The 21,710-nt window shown below is 37.7% G+C and overlaps 1 protein-coding gene across 2 annotated transcripts; it reads left to right on the top strand.

Annotated features, from left to right (window-relative positions):
• The first annotated feature begins 6,076 nt into the window (after positions 1-6,076).
• LOC107780232 (uncharacterized) lies at positions 6,077-19,228 on the top strand. Of its 2 annotated transcripts, none has more exons than XM_075254176.1 (3): positions 6,077-6,369; positions 6,450-6,539; positions 18,996-19,228. In XM_075254176.1, exons 1-3 carry the CDS (start codon positions 6,195-6,197, stop codon positions 19,028-19,030), a joined length of 300 nt encoding a protein of 99 aa, XP_075110277.1. In that variant the 5' UTR covers positions 6,077-6,194; the 3' UTR covers positions 19,031-19,228. The 2 variants fall into 2 exon arrangements, with proteins under 2 accessions (XP_075110277.1, XP_075110276.1); XM_075254175.1 differs by having other exon boundaries at positions 6,085-6,369; positions 18,990-19,228.
• Positions 19,229-21,710: the final 2,482 nt, after the last annotated feature.

Below are 21,710 nucleotides of genomic sequence, written 5' to 3'. Positions count from 1 at the left end.
AGTTATTACAAAGTGGCTTGTAATAGTGTTATTACAAGTTAGAGTGATTGAAGTCTTTGTAAAATAGAGAGTGACAAAGTAGCTTGTGGTAAGCGTATCACAAGTTAGTTGAGTTGAAATCTTTGTAATGGAGTCATTACAAAGTGGCTTGTAATAGGTGTTTACAAGTTAGTGAAGTTAAAAGCCTACAAGTATAGGTCGTGGTTTTTATCCCCTTAAGTTGGGATTTTTCCATGTAAAAATCCTCTGCGTTCTTTACTTACTGTCAAGCTACTGTGGGAACAATTAGAGAACCTAATTCCCTATACTGGTTGGTTGTACATTCTGTTGCTTACAGTGGGAACTGATAGAGAATTTGGTTCTCTATACAGTCTGGTGGACGCTTAGTTTCTAACATCAATATCAAACTCACTCATTTCGATAGCCCATTTAGCCAACTGGCTTAACAATTCAAGCTTGTGAAGAACATTTTGTAAAAGGAATGTAGTCACAACAGCTATAAGGAGGCATTGAAAATAAGGCCTAAGCTTTCGAGAAGCGACTACGAGAGTTGGGGCCAGATTTTTGAGGTGCGAATAACGAGTCTCCGCTCCTGACAAAATTTTGATAACATAATAGACAGGATATTGCGTACTTTTGTCTGTCCGAACTAGCACAACACTTATCGCTTCCTCTAGGACTGCTAAGTATATTAATAGTTGATCACCTTCCCCCATCTTTGATAATAGCTGGGGGCTTGATAGATAATGTTTCAGGTCTTTTAAGGCCTATTGACATTCTGGAGTCCATTCAAAATTGTTCTTCTTCTTCTTCTTCGGAAGAGAGAAGAAGTGATGACATTTTCTCGAGGATCGAGAGATAAACTTGCTTAGAGCGGCCAATCTTTCGGTTAACCTTTGTACTTCCTTTATGCTTGTCAGCTGGTCTGGGATTTTCTTGATGATTTGATCTTATCAGGATTTAGCTCTATCACCCTTTGTGAGACCAAGAAACCCAATAATTTACCGAAGCTTATCCTAAACGCGCATCTTTTCGGGTTGAGCTTCATGTTGAGCTTCCTCAAGATATCAAAGTTTTCCTGGAGGTGTTTTAAATGATCACCTAAATTCAAACACTTGACCAATGTTTCATCTATGTATACTTCTATTATTTTACCTATTTATTTCTCTAACATCTTTTTCACAAGCCTCTGATAAGTGGATGTGACGTTTTTAAGCCCGAAGGGTATCACATTATAATAATATATGCAGAAGTTCATTATGAATGAAGTTTTTTTTCTGATCCTCCAGGTTCATCTCAATTTGGTTGTGCCGGAATAGGCATCTAGAAAACTCATTAACTAGTGCTCCGTCATTGCATCAATTATTTGATTGATGTTTGGCAGTGGGAACAAGTCTGTAGGGCACGCCTTATTCAAGTCTTTATAATTTACGCACATTCGAATTTTGTTATTCCTTTTTGGAACTACAACTACCTTAGCTAACCATTCGGGATACTTTGCCTCCCAGATTGAACCGATATCAAGTAGTTGAGTTACCTATTCTTTAACAAACTTGTTTCTCACCTCAGCTATCAGGTGATTCTTTTGCCTCATCGGAGGGACGCTTGGGTCCATGCTTAGCTTATGCACGACCACCTCTAGTGGGATACCTGTCATATCCGAGTGCGACCATGTAAAACAATCAACATTAGCTTTAAGAAAATTAATAAAACCTGACCCGAGTTCGGGATTGAGTCCTATTCCCAAGTGAAATTTTTTCTCCAAAATTTATTCAAACAAATCCACTTGTTCGAGTTCTTCTACCGTGGTCTTGGTGGCATCTGTCTCTTCTAGTACTTGAAAGTATCTTGGTACCTGGTGGAATTCCAATGACTCCTCGCCTTTATCATCTTCACTCGGCTCGGGGGCAGGCGTTAGTTCTTGTAACTACTATTTGTTGGGTTCCTTCCTTTTACTGCTGGAAATTGACACTGCATTCATTTCTCTCATTATCGGTTGATCTCTTCTTATTTATTTGATTCCTTCTAGGGTCAGAAATTTCAGTGTTGATGATATGTTGATGGTACAACCTCCATCTCATGTAACCATGGTCTACCGAGAATTATGTTTTAGCCCATGTCGCCGCCCACTACTTCAAATAGGGTGGTCTTCGTGACCCCTTCGGGGTTCGTGGGCAGAAGGATCTTTTCTCGGGTTGTCACACTTGCCAAGTTGATCCCGGCAATGAGTTTTGTTGCCAAAATGATACTTCCGATTAATTTGTCTTGATCCATAACTCTCCATTGAATGATGTTGGTTGAGCCTTAGGGGTTAACCAAAATACATTTAATCTTGAAATCTAGAAATTACCATGGCATCGTTATGTGGCAGAAAAAGTCCATCGACGAGGGGGAAGGCGTACGGACCACTCCATTCGAAGTGTCACAAAAGGCTGTTGTGTCTTTCTTCGTGAAGGTGATGTCACCTTTGGTGATTTCTAAGAGTCTCTTGCTGCGAGTCACCGATACTTTTATCTTCTTGACCGCCGAGAAGGTTACACCATTCATTTTATTCCCTCCAAAAATTATGTTGATAGTCAACCGATAAGGATCTTCCCATAGTTTGAGGTCTTTGCGTTGTCCAGGCTGCAGGCGTAATTATATTTGGCTCGGTCACTCAAGAACTCCCTAAGATGGTCATTATTTAATAGCATTTCCACCTTATCGTGTAGATATTGATAGTCTCCGATCTTGTGACCGCGCATCACATGATATTCACACCATAAGTTAGGATCCCTCTGGCTGGGATTAGATCTGATTGGCCTCGGCAATCGCATATCTTTTATATTCCTCATCGTCGATACCAACTTCATGACACTGGTGTTGAAAATTAATCTGACTACCCGGGATAAGTGGAATCCCGAGTCCTCGATACCTCTTTGCCTTGTAACAATCTATTATTTCGGCCACAGTCAGTTCTTCTTTGGGGAGCGAATCTATCCGCAGATCGGAACCCTTTGATGTCGCGTCCCTCGGTGCTCTCATAGGGCAAAAATCGGCCTTTAAAATATCACCAATCTGCATCAAAATCATCCTTGACCTTATACCGACTTTTGTCTAGGTCCTGCCCTTTGGTTGATGTCTGGAACTCGAGATGATCATCTTCTATCCTTTTTTTCAATTCATAATGATTATGGTCATTCGCCTATGTGGTCTCTTGAAATTCTAGCATGATTTCCTTCAACTTTTGGGAGGCGTCAAAGCTCATTGGGTTCAAACCCTTAGTGAATGCCTCCGCTGCCCATTCGTCTGTGATAGCCGGTAATAACATTTTTTCTTTCTAGAATCTGATCACGAATTTCTATAGCAATTTAGACTCTCCTTGTGCAATTTTGAGTATGTCCGTATTCTAGGCTTGGACCTTCCTAGCCCCTACATTGGTGTTAATGAAAGAATCTGTGAGCATTTTAAAAGAATCTACTGAGTGCTCGGGTAGGAGTGAATACCATGTTAAGGCCCATTTCGTGAGGGTTTCTCCAAAGCTCTTCAATAGAACTGACACAATCTCATGTTAGGCCAAGTCATTTCCTTTCACCATCGTTGTATAAGTTGTGATGTGCTCTTGAGGATCTGAAGTCTCATCGTACTTTAGTATGTCAGGGATCTTAAACCATTTTGGGATCAATTTAAGTGTTGCGCTCGGTTTAAACAACAATTGTGTGTACTTCTTCGAATTCGGACCCTTCAACACTGGTGGTGCACCTGAAATCTGGTCCATTCGGGCGTGGAACTTCTTCGCGTTCTGATCCATCCGCTCGTTCATCTCTCTTATGAATCTCATCATTACCGTTATCGTTACCAGATCTGTTACCGATTCCCCAGGCTCCGTCGAAACCGCCCTCACCCCTCGAGGTGTTGTTATCAACTTTTTGGGCTGTTTGATTTGCAGGAGCACCGGGAGGAACTGGCCTCTTCCATTTGCGTTGTTGGAAGCACATGATAATGCCTGCTTCGATTTTGTCATGATGTAGTCCTGCCTTGAGATATGGCCCAAAATGTCTTTCTATTGTTCCCTCAAGATCCTTACCATTTCTGCAATGTATTCGTCCTTCGCATCATCGAGAGTTAGTTCCCACACATGTCGAGGGTATTGTCTGCCATGGACCGGAGTTGCCACATCCCCCTCGTTTTGGGTATCACTGATCGAATCCTCATGATGAGGCATATTTTCATACGCCTCAAAGTTGTGTGCGATGTTGACATCGTTAGCTGCCATTTTCGATTTTTGCTATGAAACAAAGAATCAAACGAGCTAGGAATAGATGCAAGGATCAACTCAATTACGCAATTGTCTAAGCCCCACGGTGGGTGCCAAATTGTTTACCTGTAAAACGGTATAGTTGAATTTGTTACGTGGTTTATAGACAAGTGAACTGATTTGATCCAAAGTGATAAACAAATTAGATAAGAAATCAGACTTAGCATTAAAATCGAAGGGAATGACGGGCCTGGCTCCGGGAGCTATGCTTCCAAAGACAGAAATAAAGCAGTTTAAAATAGAAAGTAAAATTATATTATTGAGCTTGAGAATATAATGTAGCATAAGTTTTGCTAGAGATTTCGTGTCCTTACAATGATTGTTGAAGCTACTATTTATAGCTATACCTAGGAAACAAGATCCTAGGATCGAGCCCTTCTTAAATGATAATAAAGGGTGTCATTGATGAATGTGCAATAGCAGTCCATGAATGTCAAAATACTCTGCAATGGCTGACTATTTAATACTAGGGAATATTCTTTATTAAATGCTATCTGGTGACAAATATCCAATCTACTTCCGTTGATTATGCTCCCTTTAGGGTCTATCCAATTCCAACTGCAGCTATTGTCCCTGGTCTTAGTTCTTACTCGATTTGTCTTTCGCCTCTTCACGTGTCAAGCGACCATTTTTACCATACACAATCACAAGTTTATTTGGAGGTTTGACGAGTATGTTAACTCTTGGATTGTAGAAGAATGGTAAGAAAACATGTTCTTTGGCCGAATTAGTGATCACATTATGCTCTCCATTTTTGTACATTGCATTACTTAATAAATGTGGTCATTATTAAAGCTACATCCATAAAAATTATTACTACTAGAGGTATCAAATGAGTGGGTTGAGTTGATTTTGGGCGGATCAAAATGAGTTGAGTCAATAAATAAGGGGTTATAGACCCACCCAAAAATAACTTGGGCTGAGATGAGTTAGGTCAAAATGAACTGAGTTAATTAATGTGTATTATTTTCTTATGAATTGTTTAATTATCAAATAAGACTTTTTTTATTTTGTTATTGTTATAATATTATCAAATAAACAAAATATTTTAAAGATATCTTAGCAAAGTTACTCATGAATTATTGGGCTAAAAATCAGCTCAACTTTAGATGAGTTGAAATGATTGGGTCAAGATGGACTTAATTCAATAAATGGTCGGGTCAATGACTAGCCCAACCTTGTGTGAGTTGGACGGGTCAAATAGATTTGGACTCAAATTGTCATCGTTAATTATGACATAAAAATAGGCTATCATATTCATAATTAAGTGATAAAAAGTTATAAACAGTCACATGATGTAGAATTTTGGAATGTATTTTAGTAATAATTATACATTTTTTATGATAAAGATAGGTGTTGGAAAAAACAAATTATATTCTTTAATGGGTACTGGCTAGTACGGCTCACAATCCCAAATGCGGAGAACACGTGTGATAGTTAACCTCCTCCCTCTATCTTGCATAACAAGTCATTTAATAAAAATCTTACTTTACAATTTTACTACTTTATGCACCTACATTGTTTTTACGAGTCAAATAAGTATTCCATCATTTATTTATTACTCCCATCACACAAATATGGTGTAGACATGTGGGAAAGCTGGATACAGCTGGCATCCACTAGCTTTAGCACATGGGATCTACCATTGAGATTGTTCCATGTGTATAAGGTTAAAAGGGGTAGTTCGGGCATAGGGGTTTTAAGGGGCTAGTTTTTATTTTGACAGTCTATATAAAGCAGACAAGATATCTCCAAATTCATTTCCCTCCCAAATATCTCCCAAAATTTCATATTTTCACTTTCCCGCTTTTTTGAATTCCCCTCTCCCTCTCTCTCTCAAAATGGTGATAACTGACGAAGAACTCTTTCCATTTACGAGACACAGCCAAATGATACAATGGAGATCAGGCAGGCTCGTAGAGATTTTATCGAAAAGGAAATTGAGTTCAACAACTATATGAAGACAGCTACACTTGACCTGGAGACTGTGAGGAACCTCTACTATGCAAAAGGTCTTAGTAGCCGCTTGTACGATCTGTTGATGAAGAATGCAAAGTATAATCCATATACAGGTAGTTTTAAATTTTTTTTGATATGCAAGTAGTTGCCTTTCCCACATTATCTAAAAATTTGATTCGAAAATTTGATATAGGCATTGAAGGACTGGCAGACACAATTTTCAGCGATCTAAACTCTGATACAACTCTGGAGATGAAGGAAGGCACTAATCTGAAAGCTGATGGTAAGATCTCAACATTCTCGGCTTTGTTTGTTGAAATACATGCTATATTAGATCTGATAATTTCACTGTTGAATTTGTGTTTAATCTTATTTAAGTTGAAGTTCTATTAAATACAGATATTGTGTTATTAGATAATTTAATAATGTGATCCTTAAAGCATACTTAAAATTTAATTGATAAATATCTCAACTGAATTGTATGTAGTAGAAAATGAATATCTATGAGAAATTGCGATCCTTAACATTGTATTGGGAAAAAACTGAGTTTGAATATTAAAGATTACGTGTCATGACACGTGAATTGGTCAAAAGGTCAAAACGCAATAAATAGTGAAGAGGTACGGGCGACAACAGATATGGGGAGAAGAAAGCAACATAGGTGTGGACCATTACTCAAATGGCACGAGTCTCGTACCTATTCGAGTCATTTAAAGACCGAAGATCGGAAGAAGTTGAAGATATGAATCTGATGACGTAAAAGAGTCTAAATACAGCATTAAATATCAAATACGTTAGAAAATTTGAATTAAATAGAAATGATTGTGTAACGTTTCTTCTAATGTCATTTATTGCTCATAATTGTCTTAAGATAAAGGCATTACACCTTCTCCTAGAATCAACTATAAAAGGAGAAGGACTCAACATCTGTAGGGATACGAAATATTATTGAGATTACACTGAAATATAAAACTACTTATTACTTTATTATTCTCAGAATTTTTCTATTATTTTCGTCTCCAGATTATCAGTAACCCAAATTTCTCTTTATTTCTAGCTTTGACCAAAGACTTAGATTTTTGGTTAAACAAATTGTTCCGTTACCGGGAATCTGATAATCTATTCTTTTTACGTTACATCCTACCTGTTGTTATCATCATGTCAAACAACAATGAAAACATTCATGAAAATCAAGCACATCAAGTGGATGGAGATCAACGTGATGATCTTTCCCCTCAAGGTTCTCCACGTGGATCTCATGAGGGCACTCCTAATGATCAATCTGAGCATGTTGATGGAAGAGATGAGGTTTTACAAAAAATAATTGACGCACAGGTTGACAAAGCTTTAGAAGCTCTAATCCGTCGATTACCTGCTGCACCATCAACACCAAATGACAACACGTTGGAAAATCCCCGTTTTGGGCTGATTAATTCGGGTAATGGAGCAACCCCCAGTGATTCACAAGTGGGGGAACCAGGTAATTCAACTACTTCTCATTGGCAAAATTTAGTACTAACCTTGCAGAAACAGCTTAAGGAACAAAACGAACGCATAGAGCAAATCCCCGGAGTTCCACCTGTGATTAGAGGAGTGGATATGGACAAATATTCACAATAACCTTGGAAGCCAAGTGTTGTTCCCCTTCCAATTCCTAAAAAGTTCAAAATGCCCGGCATCCCAAAATACGATGGTACAACAGATCCATGTGACCACGTGACTGCATTTACAACAGGCGTGAAAGGCAATGACTTGACCAAACAAGAAATTGAATCAGTACTGGTCAAGAAATTTGGAGAAACACTCACCAAGGGCGCATTAACCTAGTATTTTCTTTTACCTGAAAATTCTATAAATTCTTTTGTTGAGCTTGCAGATTCTTTTATTAAAGCACACTCGGGAGCTCAAAATGTTGAGAAAAGAATGGAGGATATTTTCAAAATCAAACAAGGGGACTCCGAGTTGCTCAGGGATTTTGTTGATAGATTCCAACGTGAAAGAATGACTTTGCCTCGCATTCCTGATAATTGGGCTGCAATAGCTTTTGCAAGCAACTTAAATGACAAAAGTTCAGAAGCCACGAGAAGGCTTAAGGAAAATCTTTGTGAATTTCCTGCAACTACTTAGAATGATGTTTATAACAGGTACAGTACGAAGCTGTGAATCGAGGAAGATACCATTCCCCAATTTCATCATGAAGAAAGGAGTAGTTCAAGGAGATCAGAGATCGAAAAGAGATCAGGTAAGAATATGTATGATCCATATATGGGACATGCAGGGAAAGACTCACGGTCAAAGCATGATAGTCAACGATATGATTAAAAATCAAGGAACAGGGAATCTGGTTCTTCATCAACGTTCAGAAATGACCGAAACAGACAAGAGTCGCGAGATGATGACATAAGTTTAAAGGCAAGGTTTGGTGGATATAACTTTAATGTCACTACTTCTGAGCTCGTAGCTGTTTTGAGAAGCATGAGAGATAAGGTACGATGGCCAAAAAAGATGCGGTCAAATCCAAATAGACGCAATCCAGACATTGGTGCGAATTACACAATGATCACGGGCATAAAACTTCAGAATGTAGATTCTTATAAAGTGAAGTGGATCATCTATTGAAACAAGGGTATCTCACTGAGTTATTTAGTAAGAAAGGTAAGCAAACCTATATGAAAAATAGACAAGAGCCATCAAAGCCCCTTCACCCAAGAGAACCGTGAATGTTATAAGTGGGGGAGAAGATATTTACGGTGTAACATATACGGTTTCCAACAAGGTTTTTAAAGTAACGATAACACACGGGAAACAGGTACGACAGGATTTAGAAAACGAAAGTATTTCTTTCGATGATGCAGATACCGAAGGAGTAATGACCCCACATAACGACGCACTGGTAATATATTTACTTGTACATGATACTAATGTAAAACAAGTTTTGATTGATCCAGGAAGTTCCGTAAATATTATACTATTAAGGGTATTACGTGAAATGCAAGCTGAAGACAAAATGATACCTAAGGTGCATACCTTGTCCGGGTTCGACAATTCAAGTGTGGTAACAAAAGGAGAGGTAATTCTAACAACTTTTGCTACAGGTGTTGTTAAAGAAACTAAATTTCAGATAGTAGATATGGAAATGGCTTACAATATGATCATGGGGAGACCTTGGATCCATGATATGGATGTTGTCCCATCAACTCTACATCAAGTTATTAAATTCCCATCACCGTGGGGAATTTGCCAAATTCATGAGGATCAGTAGACAGTTGGGAGTATCAACGCTGTAACAGATACGAGCACCATAAATAAAGAAAAATAGCAATTACAGGAAACAGTTGAAGGTATCAAGGATCAAACCTCAACTGAACAAGAAAAGACAGATTTAGACTCGAGACCTGGTACAATTCAAGAACCTGAAGAGAATAAAAATATCAAAACAACAATCGAAGAGCTCGAGGCTGTGATATTATTTGAGCAATGGCCTGAACGGAAGGTTTATGTTGGAGCCAATTTAAGCTCAGACATGCGAGATATGTTGATTGAATTTTTAAAAGCTAATGTGGATTGTGTTGCTTGGTCTCATGCTGATATGACATGGATACCACTAGATGTGATGAATCACAAACTAAATGAAGACCTATCCTTCACACCAGTAAAGCAAAAGAAAAGAAAGCAAGGAGCTTTCAAAAATCAGGTGATTCAAGATGAGGTCCAAAAGCTATTGAAAATTGGGTCAATCCGCGAGGTAAAGTATCCTAATTGGTTAGCAAACACAGTTGTTGTACCTAAGAAAAACGGTAAGTGGCGGGTTTGCGTGGATTATACAGATCTTAACAAAGCCTGCCCAAAAGATTCTTTCCCTTTACCGCATATAGATCAGTTAATTGATGCAACTGCAGGACATGAACTTTTGAGTTTTTTAGATGCATATTCGGGGTACAACCAAATTAAAATGGACCCCAGTGATGAAGAAAAAACTTCTTTCATCACAGACAGGGGGACTTACTATTATAAAGTAATGCCCTTTGGTCTCAAAAATGCTGGAGCAACCTATTAAAGGTTGGTCACTAATATGTTCCAAGAACATTTAGGAAAAACCATGGAGGTATATATAGACGATATGCTCGTCAAAACCCAGCATTCTCATGATCATATTTCTCATTTATCTGTTACATTTGAAATTTTACGAAAATTTAATATGAAACTCAATCCAAAAAAATGTGCATTTGGGGTTACCTCAGGCAAATTTTTGGGTTTTCTCATTTCTAACCGTGATATTGAGGTAAATCCTTCTCAGATCAAAGCAATAAAGGAGATCCCTAATATCCTTACGAGTAAAAAAGAAGTCCAAAGGCTAACGGGAAGAATTGCAGCCTTGGGGAGATTTTTTCCCAAATCTTCAGAAAAATGTTTTAAATTTTTCTCCGCACTCAAAAAGCAAGATTATTTTGAATGGAACGAAGATTGCCAACAAGCCCTTAAAAATTTAAAAGCTTACTTATCAAATCCACCACTATTGGCAAAACCAAAGGAAGGAGAAAAGCTACTCATCTATTTGGCCGTGTCAGGAGTTGTGGTAAGTGTTGTCTTAGTCCGTGAGGACCAAGGTAAACAATCTCATATCTATTATGTAAGCAAGTCTTTACTAGATGATGAAACACGATATCCACAACTAGAAAATTAGCATTAGCTTTGATCATGACATCTAGAAAATTAAAACCTTATTTTCAATGTCATCCCATTGTTGTAGTTACTGCTTTTCCATTACGAAACATTTTGCATAAACATGAATTGTCATGAAGGTTAGCAAAATGGGCTATAGAATTAAGTGAATACGAAATCATTTATCAAACTAGGACTGATATAAAATCTCAAGTATTAGCCGATTTTGTAGCTGATTTTAGCCAGGGGATGCATTTAGAAGCAGAAAAAGAATTACAAGTTTTTAATGGTGCAAACCCAGGGACTTGGATTTTATTCATTGATGGTTCGTCTAATGTAAAAGGAGCAGGCCTAGGAATAGTTCTCATACCACCTACGGGTGAGACTATTAGACAGGCTATAAAATGTCATTCTATAACTAACAATGAAGTGGAGTATGATGCTGTAATTGCAGGTCTAGAATTGGCACGAGAACTCGGCATAACACAGATTATAATCAAAAGTGATTCTCAACTCGTGGTCAATCAAATGCTGGGGACTTATACAGCCAGGGAGACACGAATGCAAGAACATCTCGAAAAGGTACATGAACTAATAAAGCAATTCCAAACTTGGAAGGTAATGCAGATCCCAAGAGATGAGAATGTGGAGGCAGAACCTTGCCATCCAATGTGAGGGTAGAACCTTGCCATCCATTGTCTCCAACTCGTATGCTCCTTTTCCCGCAATGTCACGAACTCTGTAGGGTCCTTCCCATGTTGGACTTAGCTTTCCTGAATTAGCAGCTTTTGTAGATTGGAACACCTTTTAAGCATGAAGTCCCCAATTTTAAAGAATCTGAGGCGTGCTTTCCTGTTATAATACCGTTCAATTACTTGCTTTTGTGCTGCCATCCTTATTAATGCAGCTTCTCTTCTTCCTTCGAGCAAATCAAGGTTCACCTGCATCTCTTCATCATTTGATTCCTCTGTTGCTTGAACGTACTGTGTGCTCGGTTATCCTATTTCAACTGGAATTAAGGCCTCCGCACCATAAACCATTGAAAATGGTGTTTCTCCCGTGGTTGTTTTTGTCGTTGTACGATAAGCCCATAATACTCCAGGTAATACCTCAGGCCAATTACCTTTTGAATCCTGTAACCTTTTCTTCAAGTTGTTGATAATGACCTTGTTTGTGGATTTCGCTTGTCTATTACCCACTGGATGGTATGGCGCAGATGTTATCCTTTTAATTTTCCAACTTTGAAAAAATTCTGTGATTTGAGCTCTTATGAATTGCGGACCATTATCACGCACGATTTCCTTTGGTACTCCAAAGCGGCATATTATATTCCTCCAAATGAAGTTTTTAACTTCTTTCTCTCGTACCTGTTTAAATGCTTCTGCTTCTACCCATTTAGTGAAATAATCAGTAAGTACAAGTAGAAACTTCACCTGACCTTTTGCTTGTGGTAATGGACCTACGATATCCATTCCCCATTTCATGAAGGGCCACGGAGCTATGACAGGATGCAGTAGCTCAGCTGGTCTATGCATATTATTGTCGTATCTTTGACATTTATCACACTTGGACACGAAACCGTTTGCTTCTTCTTCCATTTTAGGCAATAATACCCGGCTCGAATCAGCGTTTTTACCAGCGACCTTCCTCTTGTGTGATTTCCACAATGTCCTTCATGTACTTCCCTCATCACATATTCTATTTGGGAAGGTCCGAGACACCTTGCTAATGGTCCACCGAACATCTTTCGATAAAGATTTCCTTGATGTAAATAATAACGAGCAGCTTTTTTGCGAAGTGCATAAGCTTTTCTTTTATCATCAGGCACGGTTTCGCGCTGTAAAAAAACAATAATTTCGTTTCTCCAATCACATATTAAATGATTAAAATTTACCTCGTTCTTATCAGGTTCGAGAACGGAATGAAATAAATGTACGACTGAAGCATTTGCGTCGTTTGCTACGTCTGCTGCAGATGCGAGATTAGCTAAAGCATCTGCCTCCACATTCTCATCTCTTGGGATCTGCATTACCTTCCAAGTTTGGAATTGCTTTATTAGTTCCCGTACCTTTTCGAGATATTCTTGCATTCGTGTCTCCCTGGCTGTATAAGTCCCCAGCATTTGATTGACCACGAGTTGAGAATCACTCTTGATTATAATCTGTGTTATGCCGAGTTCTCGTGCCAATTCTAGACCTGCAATTACAGCCTCATACTCTGCTTCATTGTTAGTTATAGAATGACATTTTATAGCCTGTCTAATAGTCTCACCCGTAGGTGGTATGAGAACTATCCCTAGGCCTGCTCCTTTTACATTAGACGAACCATCAGTGAATAAAATCCAAGTCCTTGGGTTTGCACCATTAAAAACTTGTAATTCTTTTTCTGCTTCTAAATGCTTCCCCTGGCTAAAATCAGCTACGAAATCGGCTAATACTTGAGATTTTATATCAGTCCTAGGTTGATAAATGATTTCGTATTCACTTAATTCTATAGCCCATTTTGCTAACCTTCCTGACAATTCATGTTTATGCAAAATGTTTCGTAATGGAAAAACATTAACTACAACAATGGGATGACATTGAAAATAAGGTCTTAATTTTCTAGATGTCATGATCAAAGCTAATGCTAATTTTTCTAGTTGTGTATATCGTGTTTCAGCATCTAGTAAAGATTTGCTTACATAATAGATATGAGATTGTTTACCTTGGTCCTCACGGACTAAGACAGCACTTGCTGCAACTCCTGACACGGCCAAATAGATGAGTAGGTTTTCTCCTTCCTTTGGTTTTGGCAATAGTGGTGGATTTGACAAGTAAGCTTTTAAATTTCTAAGGGTTTGTTGGCAATCTTCATTCCATTCAAAATGATCTTGCTTTTTGAGTGCGGAGAAAAATTTAAAACATTTTTCTGAAGATTTGGAAAATAATCTCCCCAAGGCTGCAATTCTTCCCGTTAGCCTTTGGACTTCTTTTTTACTCGTAAGGATATCAGATATCTCCTTTATTGCTTTGATCTGAGAAGGATTTACCTCAATACCACGGTTAGAAATGAAAAAACCCAAAAATTTGCTTGAGGCAACCCCAAATGCACATTTTTCTGGATTGAGTTTCATATTAAATTTTCATAAAATTTCAAATGTAACAGATAAATGAGAAATATGGTCATGAGAATGCTGGGTTTTGACGAGCATATCGTCTATATATACCTCCATCATTTTTCCTAAATGTTCTTGGAACATATTGGTGACCAACCTTTGATAGGTTGCTCCAGCATTTTTGAGACCAAAGAGCATTACTTTATAATAGTAAGTCCCCCTGTCTGTGATGAAAGAAGTTTTTTCTTCATCACTGGGGTCCATTTTAATTTGGTTGTACCCCGAATATGCATCTAAAAAACTTAAAAGTTCATGTCCTGCAGTTGCATCAATTAACTGATCTATATGCGGTAAAGGGAAAGAATCTTTTGGGCAGGCTTTGTTAAGATCTGTATAATCCACGCAAACCCGCCACTTACCGTTTTTCTTAGGTATAACAATTGTGTTTTCTAACCAATTAGGATACTTTACCTCGCGGATTAACCCAATTTTCAATAGCTTTTGGACCTCATATTGAATCACCTGATTTTTGAAAGCTCATTGCTTTCTTTTCTTTTGCTTTACTGGTGTGAATGATGGGTCTTCATTTAGTTTGTGAGTCATCACATCCGGTGGTATCCCTGTCATATCAGCATGGGACCAAGCAAAACAGTCCACGTTAGCTTTTAAAAATTCAATCAACATACCTCGCATGTCTGAGCTTAAATTGGCTCCAACATAAACCATCTGTTCAGGCCATTGCTCAAATAATATCACAGCCTCGAGCTCTTCGATTGTTGTTTTGATATTTTCATTCTCTTCAGGTTCTTGAATTGTATCAGGTCTCGAGTCTAAATCTATCTTTTCTTGTTCAATTGAGGTTTGATCCTTGATACCTTCAACTGTTTCCTGTAATTGCTATTTTTCTTTATTTACGGTGCTCGTATCTGTTACAGCGTTGATACTCCCGGCTGTCTGCTGATCCCCATGAATTTGGCAAATTCCCCACAGTGATGAGAATTTAATAACTTGATGTAGAGTTAATGGGACAACATCCATATCATGGATCCAAGGTCTCCCCATGATCATATTGTAAGTCATTTCCATATCTACTACCTGAAATTTAGTTTCTTTAACAACACCTGCAACAAAAGTTGTTAGAATTACCTCTCCTTTTGTTACCACACTTGAATTGTCGAACCCGGACAAGGTATGCGCCTTAGGTATCATTTTGTCTTCAGCTTGCATTTCACGTAATACCCTTAATAGTATAATATTTACGGAACTTCCTGGATCAATCAAAACTCGCTTTACATTAGTATCATGTACAAGTAAAGATATTACCAGTGCGTCGTTATGTGGGGTCATTACTCCTTCAGTATCTGCATCATCGAAAGAAATACTTTCGTTTTCTAAATCCTGCCGTACCCGTTTCCCGTGTGTTATCGTTACTTTAAAAACCTTGTTGGAAGCCGTATATGTTACACCGTAAATATCTTCTCCCCCACTTATAACATTCACGGTTCTCTTGGGTGAAGGGGGCTTTGGTGGCTCTTGTCTATTTTTCATATAGGTTTGCTTACCTTTCTCACTAAATAACTCAGTGAGATACCCTTGTTTCAATAGATGATCCACTTCACTTTGTAAGAATCTACATTCTGAAGTTTTATGCCCGTGATCATTGTGGAATTCGCACCAATGGTCTGGATTGCGTCTATTTGGATTTGACCGCATCTCTTTTGGCCATCTTACCTTATCTCCCATGCTCCTCAAAACAGCTACGAGCTCGGAGGTAGTGACATTAAAGTTATATCCACCAAACCTTGCCTTTAAACTTCTGTCATCATCTCGTGACTCTTGTCTGTTTCGGTCATTTCTGAACGTTGATGAAGAACCAGATTCCATGTTCCTCGATTTTTGATCATATCGTTGACTATCCTGCTTTGACCGTGAGTCTTTCCCTGCAGGTCCCATATATGGATCATACTTATTCTTACCTGATCTCTGATCTCCTGGAACTGCTCCTTTCTTCATGATGAAATTGGGGAACGGTATCTTCCTTGATTCGCAGCTTCGTCCTGTACCTGTTATAAATATCATTCCAAGTAGTTGCAGGAAATTCACGAAGACTTTCCTTAAGCCTTCTCGTGGCTTCTGAACTTTTGTCATTTAAGTTGCTTGCAAAAGCTATTGCAGCCCAATTATCAGGAACACGAGGCAAAGTCATTCTTTCACGTTGGAATCTATCAACAAAATCCCTGAGCAACTCGGAGTCCCCTTGTTTGATTTTGAAAATATCCTCCATTCTTTTCTCAACCTTTTGAGCTCCCGAGTGTGCTCTAATAAAAGAATCTGCAAGCTCAGCAAAAGAATTTATAGCATTTTCAGGTGAAAGAGAATACCAGGTTAATGCGCTCTTGGTGAGTGTTTCTCCAAATTTCTTGACCAGTACTGATTCAATTTCTTGTTTGGTCAAGTCATTGCCTTTCACGCCTGTTGTAAATGCAGTCACGTGGTCACGTGGATCTGCTGTACCATCGTATTTTGGGATGTCGAGCATTTTGAACTTTTTAGGAATTGGAAGGGAACAACACTTGGCTTCCAAGGTTATTGTGAATATTTGTCCATATCCACTCCTCTACTCACAGGTGGAACTCCGGGGATTTGCTCTATGCGTTCGTTTTGTTCCTTAAGCTGTTTCTGCAAGGTTAGTACTAAATTTTGCCAATGAGAAGTAGTTGAATTACCTGGTTCCCCCTCCTGTGAATCACTGGGGGTTGCTCCATTACCCGAATTAATCAGCCTAGAACGGGGATTTTCCAACGTGTTGTCATTTGGTGTTGACGGTGCAGCAGGTAATCGACGGATTAGAGATTCTAAAGCTTTGTCAACCCGTGCGTCAATTATTTTCTGTAAAACCTCATCTCTTCCATCAACATGCTCAGATTGATCATTAGGAGTGCCCTCACGAGATCCACGTGGAGAACCTTGAGGGGAAAGATCATCACGTTGATCTCCATCCACTTGATGTGCTTGATTTTCATGAATGTTTTCGTTGTTGTTTGACATGATGATAACAACAGGTAGTATGTAACGTAAAAAGAATAGATTATCAGATTCCCGGTAACGGAACCAATTTGTTTAACCAAAAATCTAAGTTTTTGGTCAAAGCTAGAAATAAAGAGAAATTTGGGTTACTGATAATCTGGAGACGAAAATAATAGAAGATTTCTGAGAATAATAAAGTAATAAGTAGTTTTGTATTTTAGTGTAATCTCAATAATATTTCGTGTCCCTACAGATGTTGAGTCCTTCTCCTTTTCTAGTTGATTCTAGGAGAAGGTGTAATGCCTTTATCTTAATGAGGCAATTATGAGCAATAAATGACATTAGAAGAAACGTTACACAATCATTTCTATTTAATTCAAATTTTCTAACGTATTTGATATTTAATGTTGTATTTAGACTCTTTTACGTCATCAGATTCGTATCTTCAACTTCTTCCGATCTTCGGTCTTTAAATGACTTGAATAGGTACGAGACTCGTGCCATTTGAGTAACGGTCCACACCTATGTTGCTTTCTTCTCCCCATATCTGTTGTCGTCCGTGTCTCTTGGCTATTTATTGCGTTTTGACCTTTTGACCAGTCCACGTGTCATGACACGTCATCTTCAATATTCAGACTCAGTTTTTTCCCAATATACAACTGTGAGAAATTCCGATCCTTAACATAAAAATGAACAAAGCGTACAAATTATCCTAAAAGTGATCTTTAAAGCACACATAGAATTGAATTGGTAAATATCCCAACTGAATAGTTTGTAACTATAGTAGAAAATCAATGTCAACATCGGTGATAAATTGCGATCCTTAAACCACACATAAAATTGAACCGAGCGGAAACATTATCTCACATAAAGTTGATCGGCTTGTCTGTTGATTCTGTGGAAATTGCCTGTGAAAGATTTATAAATTATATGACGGCTGATTATCTTAATTTGTTAAACTTAGATATTCTTACTTTATGTGTTGTGGTGAGTATATTGAGTAGAACGACGATAAAATCAAGGAATTTTTTTAATTGAATTCTTAATTTGTATGTCCTATTTTTCTCCTTTTCTTTTTCACTTGATGAAGCACGTCGTGAGATCTCTACATCTAAAAAATGTGTTCATCAAGAAGATCAGTAATCTATTTAAGCTCTACTATATTTTTTCTCAACTTTTCTTGCCATGCTTGTTGGAAGCTGGTCCTCTGAACTATCTTAAGACTCAGAAATTAGTTCCATAGAAGTAATGTCATTCATATCTGTTTTTTTTTTCCGTTCATGGGAAAAGAAGTGGGGATTTGACTATTGTAAAACATATATATTCTATACTTTTTCTCGTATCATTGTTCCTATAAATCTTCCAGCCCAAAGTCCTATATTTAAATTTGAACTAGAGTATTGAAACAAATTATTTTCTGTGAAAACAACATTTTATTTAATGCTCTTGAGTTAAGATGCTATGGAATATGAAGGAACCTCAAAATTGGCTGTTATTGAAAGCTGATATTTTGAGTTTACTTTTGATTGTTGAAATCCAAAGTAAATGTTGATTGAAACAATTGGATAGTGAAAATTTTAAATCTCGGCTTATTAGTTCCTTGGATGTCTGTACGTCAAAAATTCTTGTTCATATCTGATAAAGAATGTAACTTTAGAAGGTTACTAATATTTGGATGTGTAATTAATAAAGTAATATTAATGATACTAATTAGACCTTTAAAAATTATCGAGGACCAATGTCCTTCATTTGGTATTTTTATTAATGAAGGTTCTTTTACAATTTTTAGAGAAACGACTATTTCAATCGAAATCAGTTCTTTACAATAATTTGTGGAGTAGTATTTAATCTTCCAAAGCTATGAACAAGAGGCATGGAAATTATGTATGATCTAGTTGTTTAATTATTCTGTGAAGTTATCTTATTGTTGTGTATCTAATTTTTAAGGTGAAGATGGTGATTCAAAGGGAGATCCAAAGGATACCTAGAGGCCTTGGCAGGAGGTGGACGCATTTTCAAAAGTCTTTGATATACTCAGTAATAAATAAAGACTTTTGAAAATAGTTTATATCAACATTTCGTACTCAACATTTAAGGAGATATAAACTGATATATTTGCGATATGTAAATAGTTAATTGCGGTAAATACTTAGTAATGTGATTGAGATTGAAAAAAGAAATTTCTCTACTGTTTTTGTTCGCGTCACTGTAGGAGTTTGGTATGTGAATCTATGGTTAAGCAATTTGGATACGAAAGTTGGTTGTTATTGATAGCTGGTTTTTGAATTTGCTTCTTATTGTTGATATTCAAAGTAAATGCGGAATTTGAAGCAATTGGATAGTGAAATTTTTAAATCTCGGCGAATTAGTTCCTTGGGTATCGAAAGCTAAAGTCTAAAATTTTCGTGGCAATGAACATTTGTTGAAGCAAACTGTTGGGTGTTGAGATTAACTCACTGATTTGTGCTTTGCAATGTTTTAGACTCTGATGACCCGTTACACAAGTATGACTAGTTGTGCAATGTAAAGTGGAGTAATATTTTAGAAACTTCTAAAATGGCCAAACAACACCAAAAACAAAATGTAAGTCATTTACGGGACAATAATTATGGTCAAAGTGCAATGCTGGCGTGGCATGTGCTATGCTGAGAAGTGAACAAGATCTTTAGTCACGTTAACTCTCTTTCCATACTTTTTGACTCTAAACACAGATTTATTAGAAAGGCATTAGAATATGGGATATGACAAAAGAAAAGACTATCTAGATGTTTAGACAGGGATAAGTAAATTATTAATGGTATAATTATTGATCAATTCTCCTGCCATACAAGGTCGTGAAGGGGTTAAATATCATTTTTCTGCAAAACACCTTGCGACAAAAATGAAGAAAGTAGGTTGCAGTTCCAAGAAAAACATGACCCAACCTTTCTTTCTCCTTTCCACTATTTAAAAACTACAAAACTTTTATTCTTTCAAACAAGTAATTCTCCAATCTAAAACCAAACATTCTTCACCATCATGTTCTTCTTGAACTATTTTTGCTCTATACCTCCCCAAGTGTTCACTATCAAAAACTAATAGTAACAACATTTCATCTGCTTCTAAAACTTCATATATACTGTGAAATTATTCTTGCAAAATCATTTATGGTTCAGTAAGTCAAGCCCTACAGAAGAAGGAGAAGGAATTAACCCTCTGAGAGATAATTTTACAATACGTGTGTTGTTACAAAGATGGATGTTGCTTTTATAAGTAAAAATTGTTATAGAGAGGTAAAATAAAATATAAAAAATCGATTTCGAGAAAAACTTGGCTATTTTAGTAAAGTGTTGTTACAAAATAATGATGTGATAGAGAGGTTTGACCGTAGTTAAAATGGATACAATTGAGTTTAATTGATTTAAAATTTTGAGCGAATTGCTAATGTAATATTACGCATAAAAGATACTAAATCACAAAAAAATTGTGATATATGGTCCATTTGCCCACTAGTGAAAAAATTCTAAACCGTTAACCCAACACCGATAACCCAATAAATAATTAACGGTTCGGGTTATCGATTTTACCCGATATATGCCCGGCCCTACTTTAAGCAGTACAAACCATATTCAGCCAAGAAAAGGTTTCAGTTAGCCGAAAGTATAAAGTTATCGGCCTATTGGTTATTTGGTTTTGGTTATAATGGTAAGACCGTAAGAGTCATATAATTTTATGTGCAACAATCTGAATTTTACATATCTCAAGGAGCTCATACACCAAACACACAGTCAATACCCAAACCAACTCCCGCCGGCCCTATTTGTCCCTTTTTCCTTGTGGCACATCTGGAACACTCGCAACCTGAACACGTTTAATGACACTCACCACACTATCAGTACTTCTTATATCATCAACCACGTTACCAAATTCCTTTTTTGTGCCCACCCTCTGAGATCTAAGAATACCCTCATTTCCATGCATGTAAAATGGGAACCTCCCAAACGAGGGTCTTATAAACTCAATTCAGATGGCGCCGCTTGCCCTACCATTGGAGTCTCAGGATATGGTGGAGTCATTCGAGATTCCAATGGGAACTGGATGGTGGGATACACTGGTAGCTCAAGGCACACATCCAGTTTACATATGGAACTAATGGGACTCTTACAGGGCCTTCTTATCGCACACCATCGTCAACTCACACCTTTGGAAGTGGCCATTGATGCACAAGAGGAGAGGTAAATACATATGCTACAGACCGATAATTTAATTTACTCACACATTCTTAATGATTGCAGGTCCGCTCTCCACCAGTTGGCTGATCCTGACGTTACTCATATATATCGGGAGCAAAATCGAGTGGCGGATGCCATGGCGAAGCATGGGATTAGGAATACTGTTGCCCAGTTATGCTAGTTTTTTATGACGCCCCTGCTTTTGTCTTGAAGATATTGCACGATGATAAACAAGGCTCAACACACCGGCGTCAAACAAATCAGACTGCAGTTCACAGCTCTTTTTTGTTAATTCCACATGTATCACAACCTCCTACTAGTAGTACTCCCCACCCTACCTTTTTGGCAGTGGACTCTCACCTAAATCCACCAAGGGATGGAAATGACTTTTTGTATACTGTAGTGGATCAGCCACCATAATTTGCTCCCGCTATGTAATGATCTTCGCTATATAATA

The sequence above is a fragment of the Nicotiana tabacum genome, chromosome 5, assembly GCF_000715075.1.
Source record: "Nicotiana tabacum cultivar K326 chromosome 5, ASM71507v2, whole genome shotgun sequence".
NCBI lineage: Eukaryota > Viridiplantae > Streptophyta > Magnoliopsida > Solanales > Solanaceae > Nicotiana > Nicotiana tabacum.
This window is presented reverse-complemented; position numbering and strand designations above follow the sequence as displayed.

What these genes read in the sequence shown, in the direction of transcription:
- LOC107780232 (XM_075254175.1), top strand. Translation starts at nt 6,195, where the DNA reads ATGGAGATCAGGCAGGCTCGTAGAGATTTTATCGAAAAGGAAATTGAG. An exon ending in AAAGTATAATCCATATACAG is followed by an intron (nt 6,370 to 6,449) that starts GTAGTTTTAAAT and finishes AATTTGATATAG; the next exon opens with GCATTGAAGGACTGGCAGAC. An exon ending in CACTAATCTGAAAGCTGATG is followed by an intron (nt 6,540 to 18,989) that starts GTAAGATCTCAA and finishes CTAATTTTTAAG; the next exon opens with GTGAAGATGGTGATTCAAAG.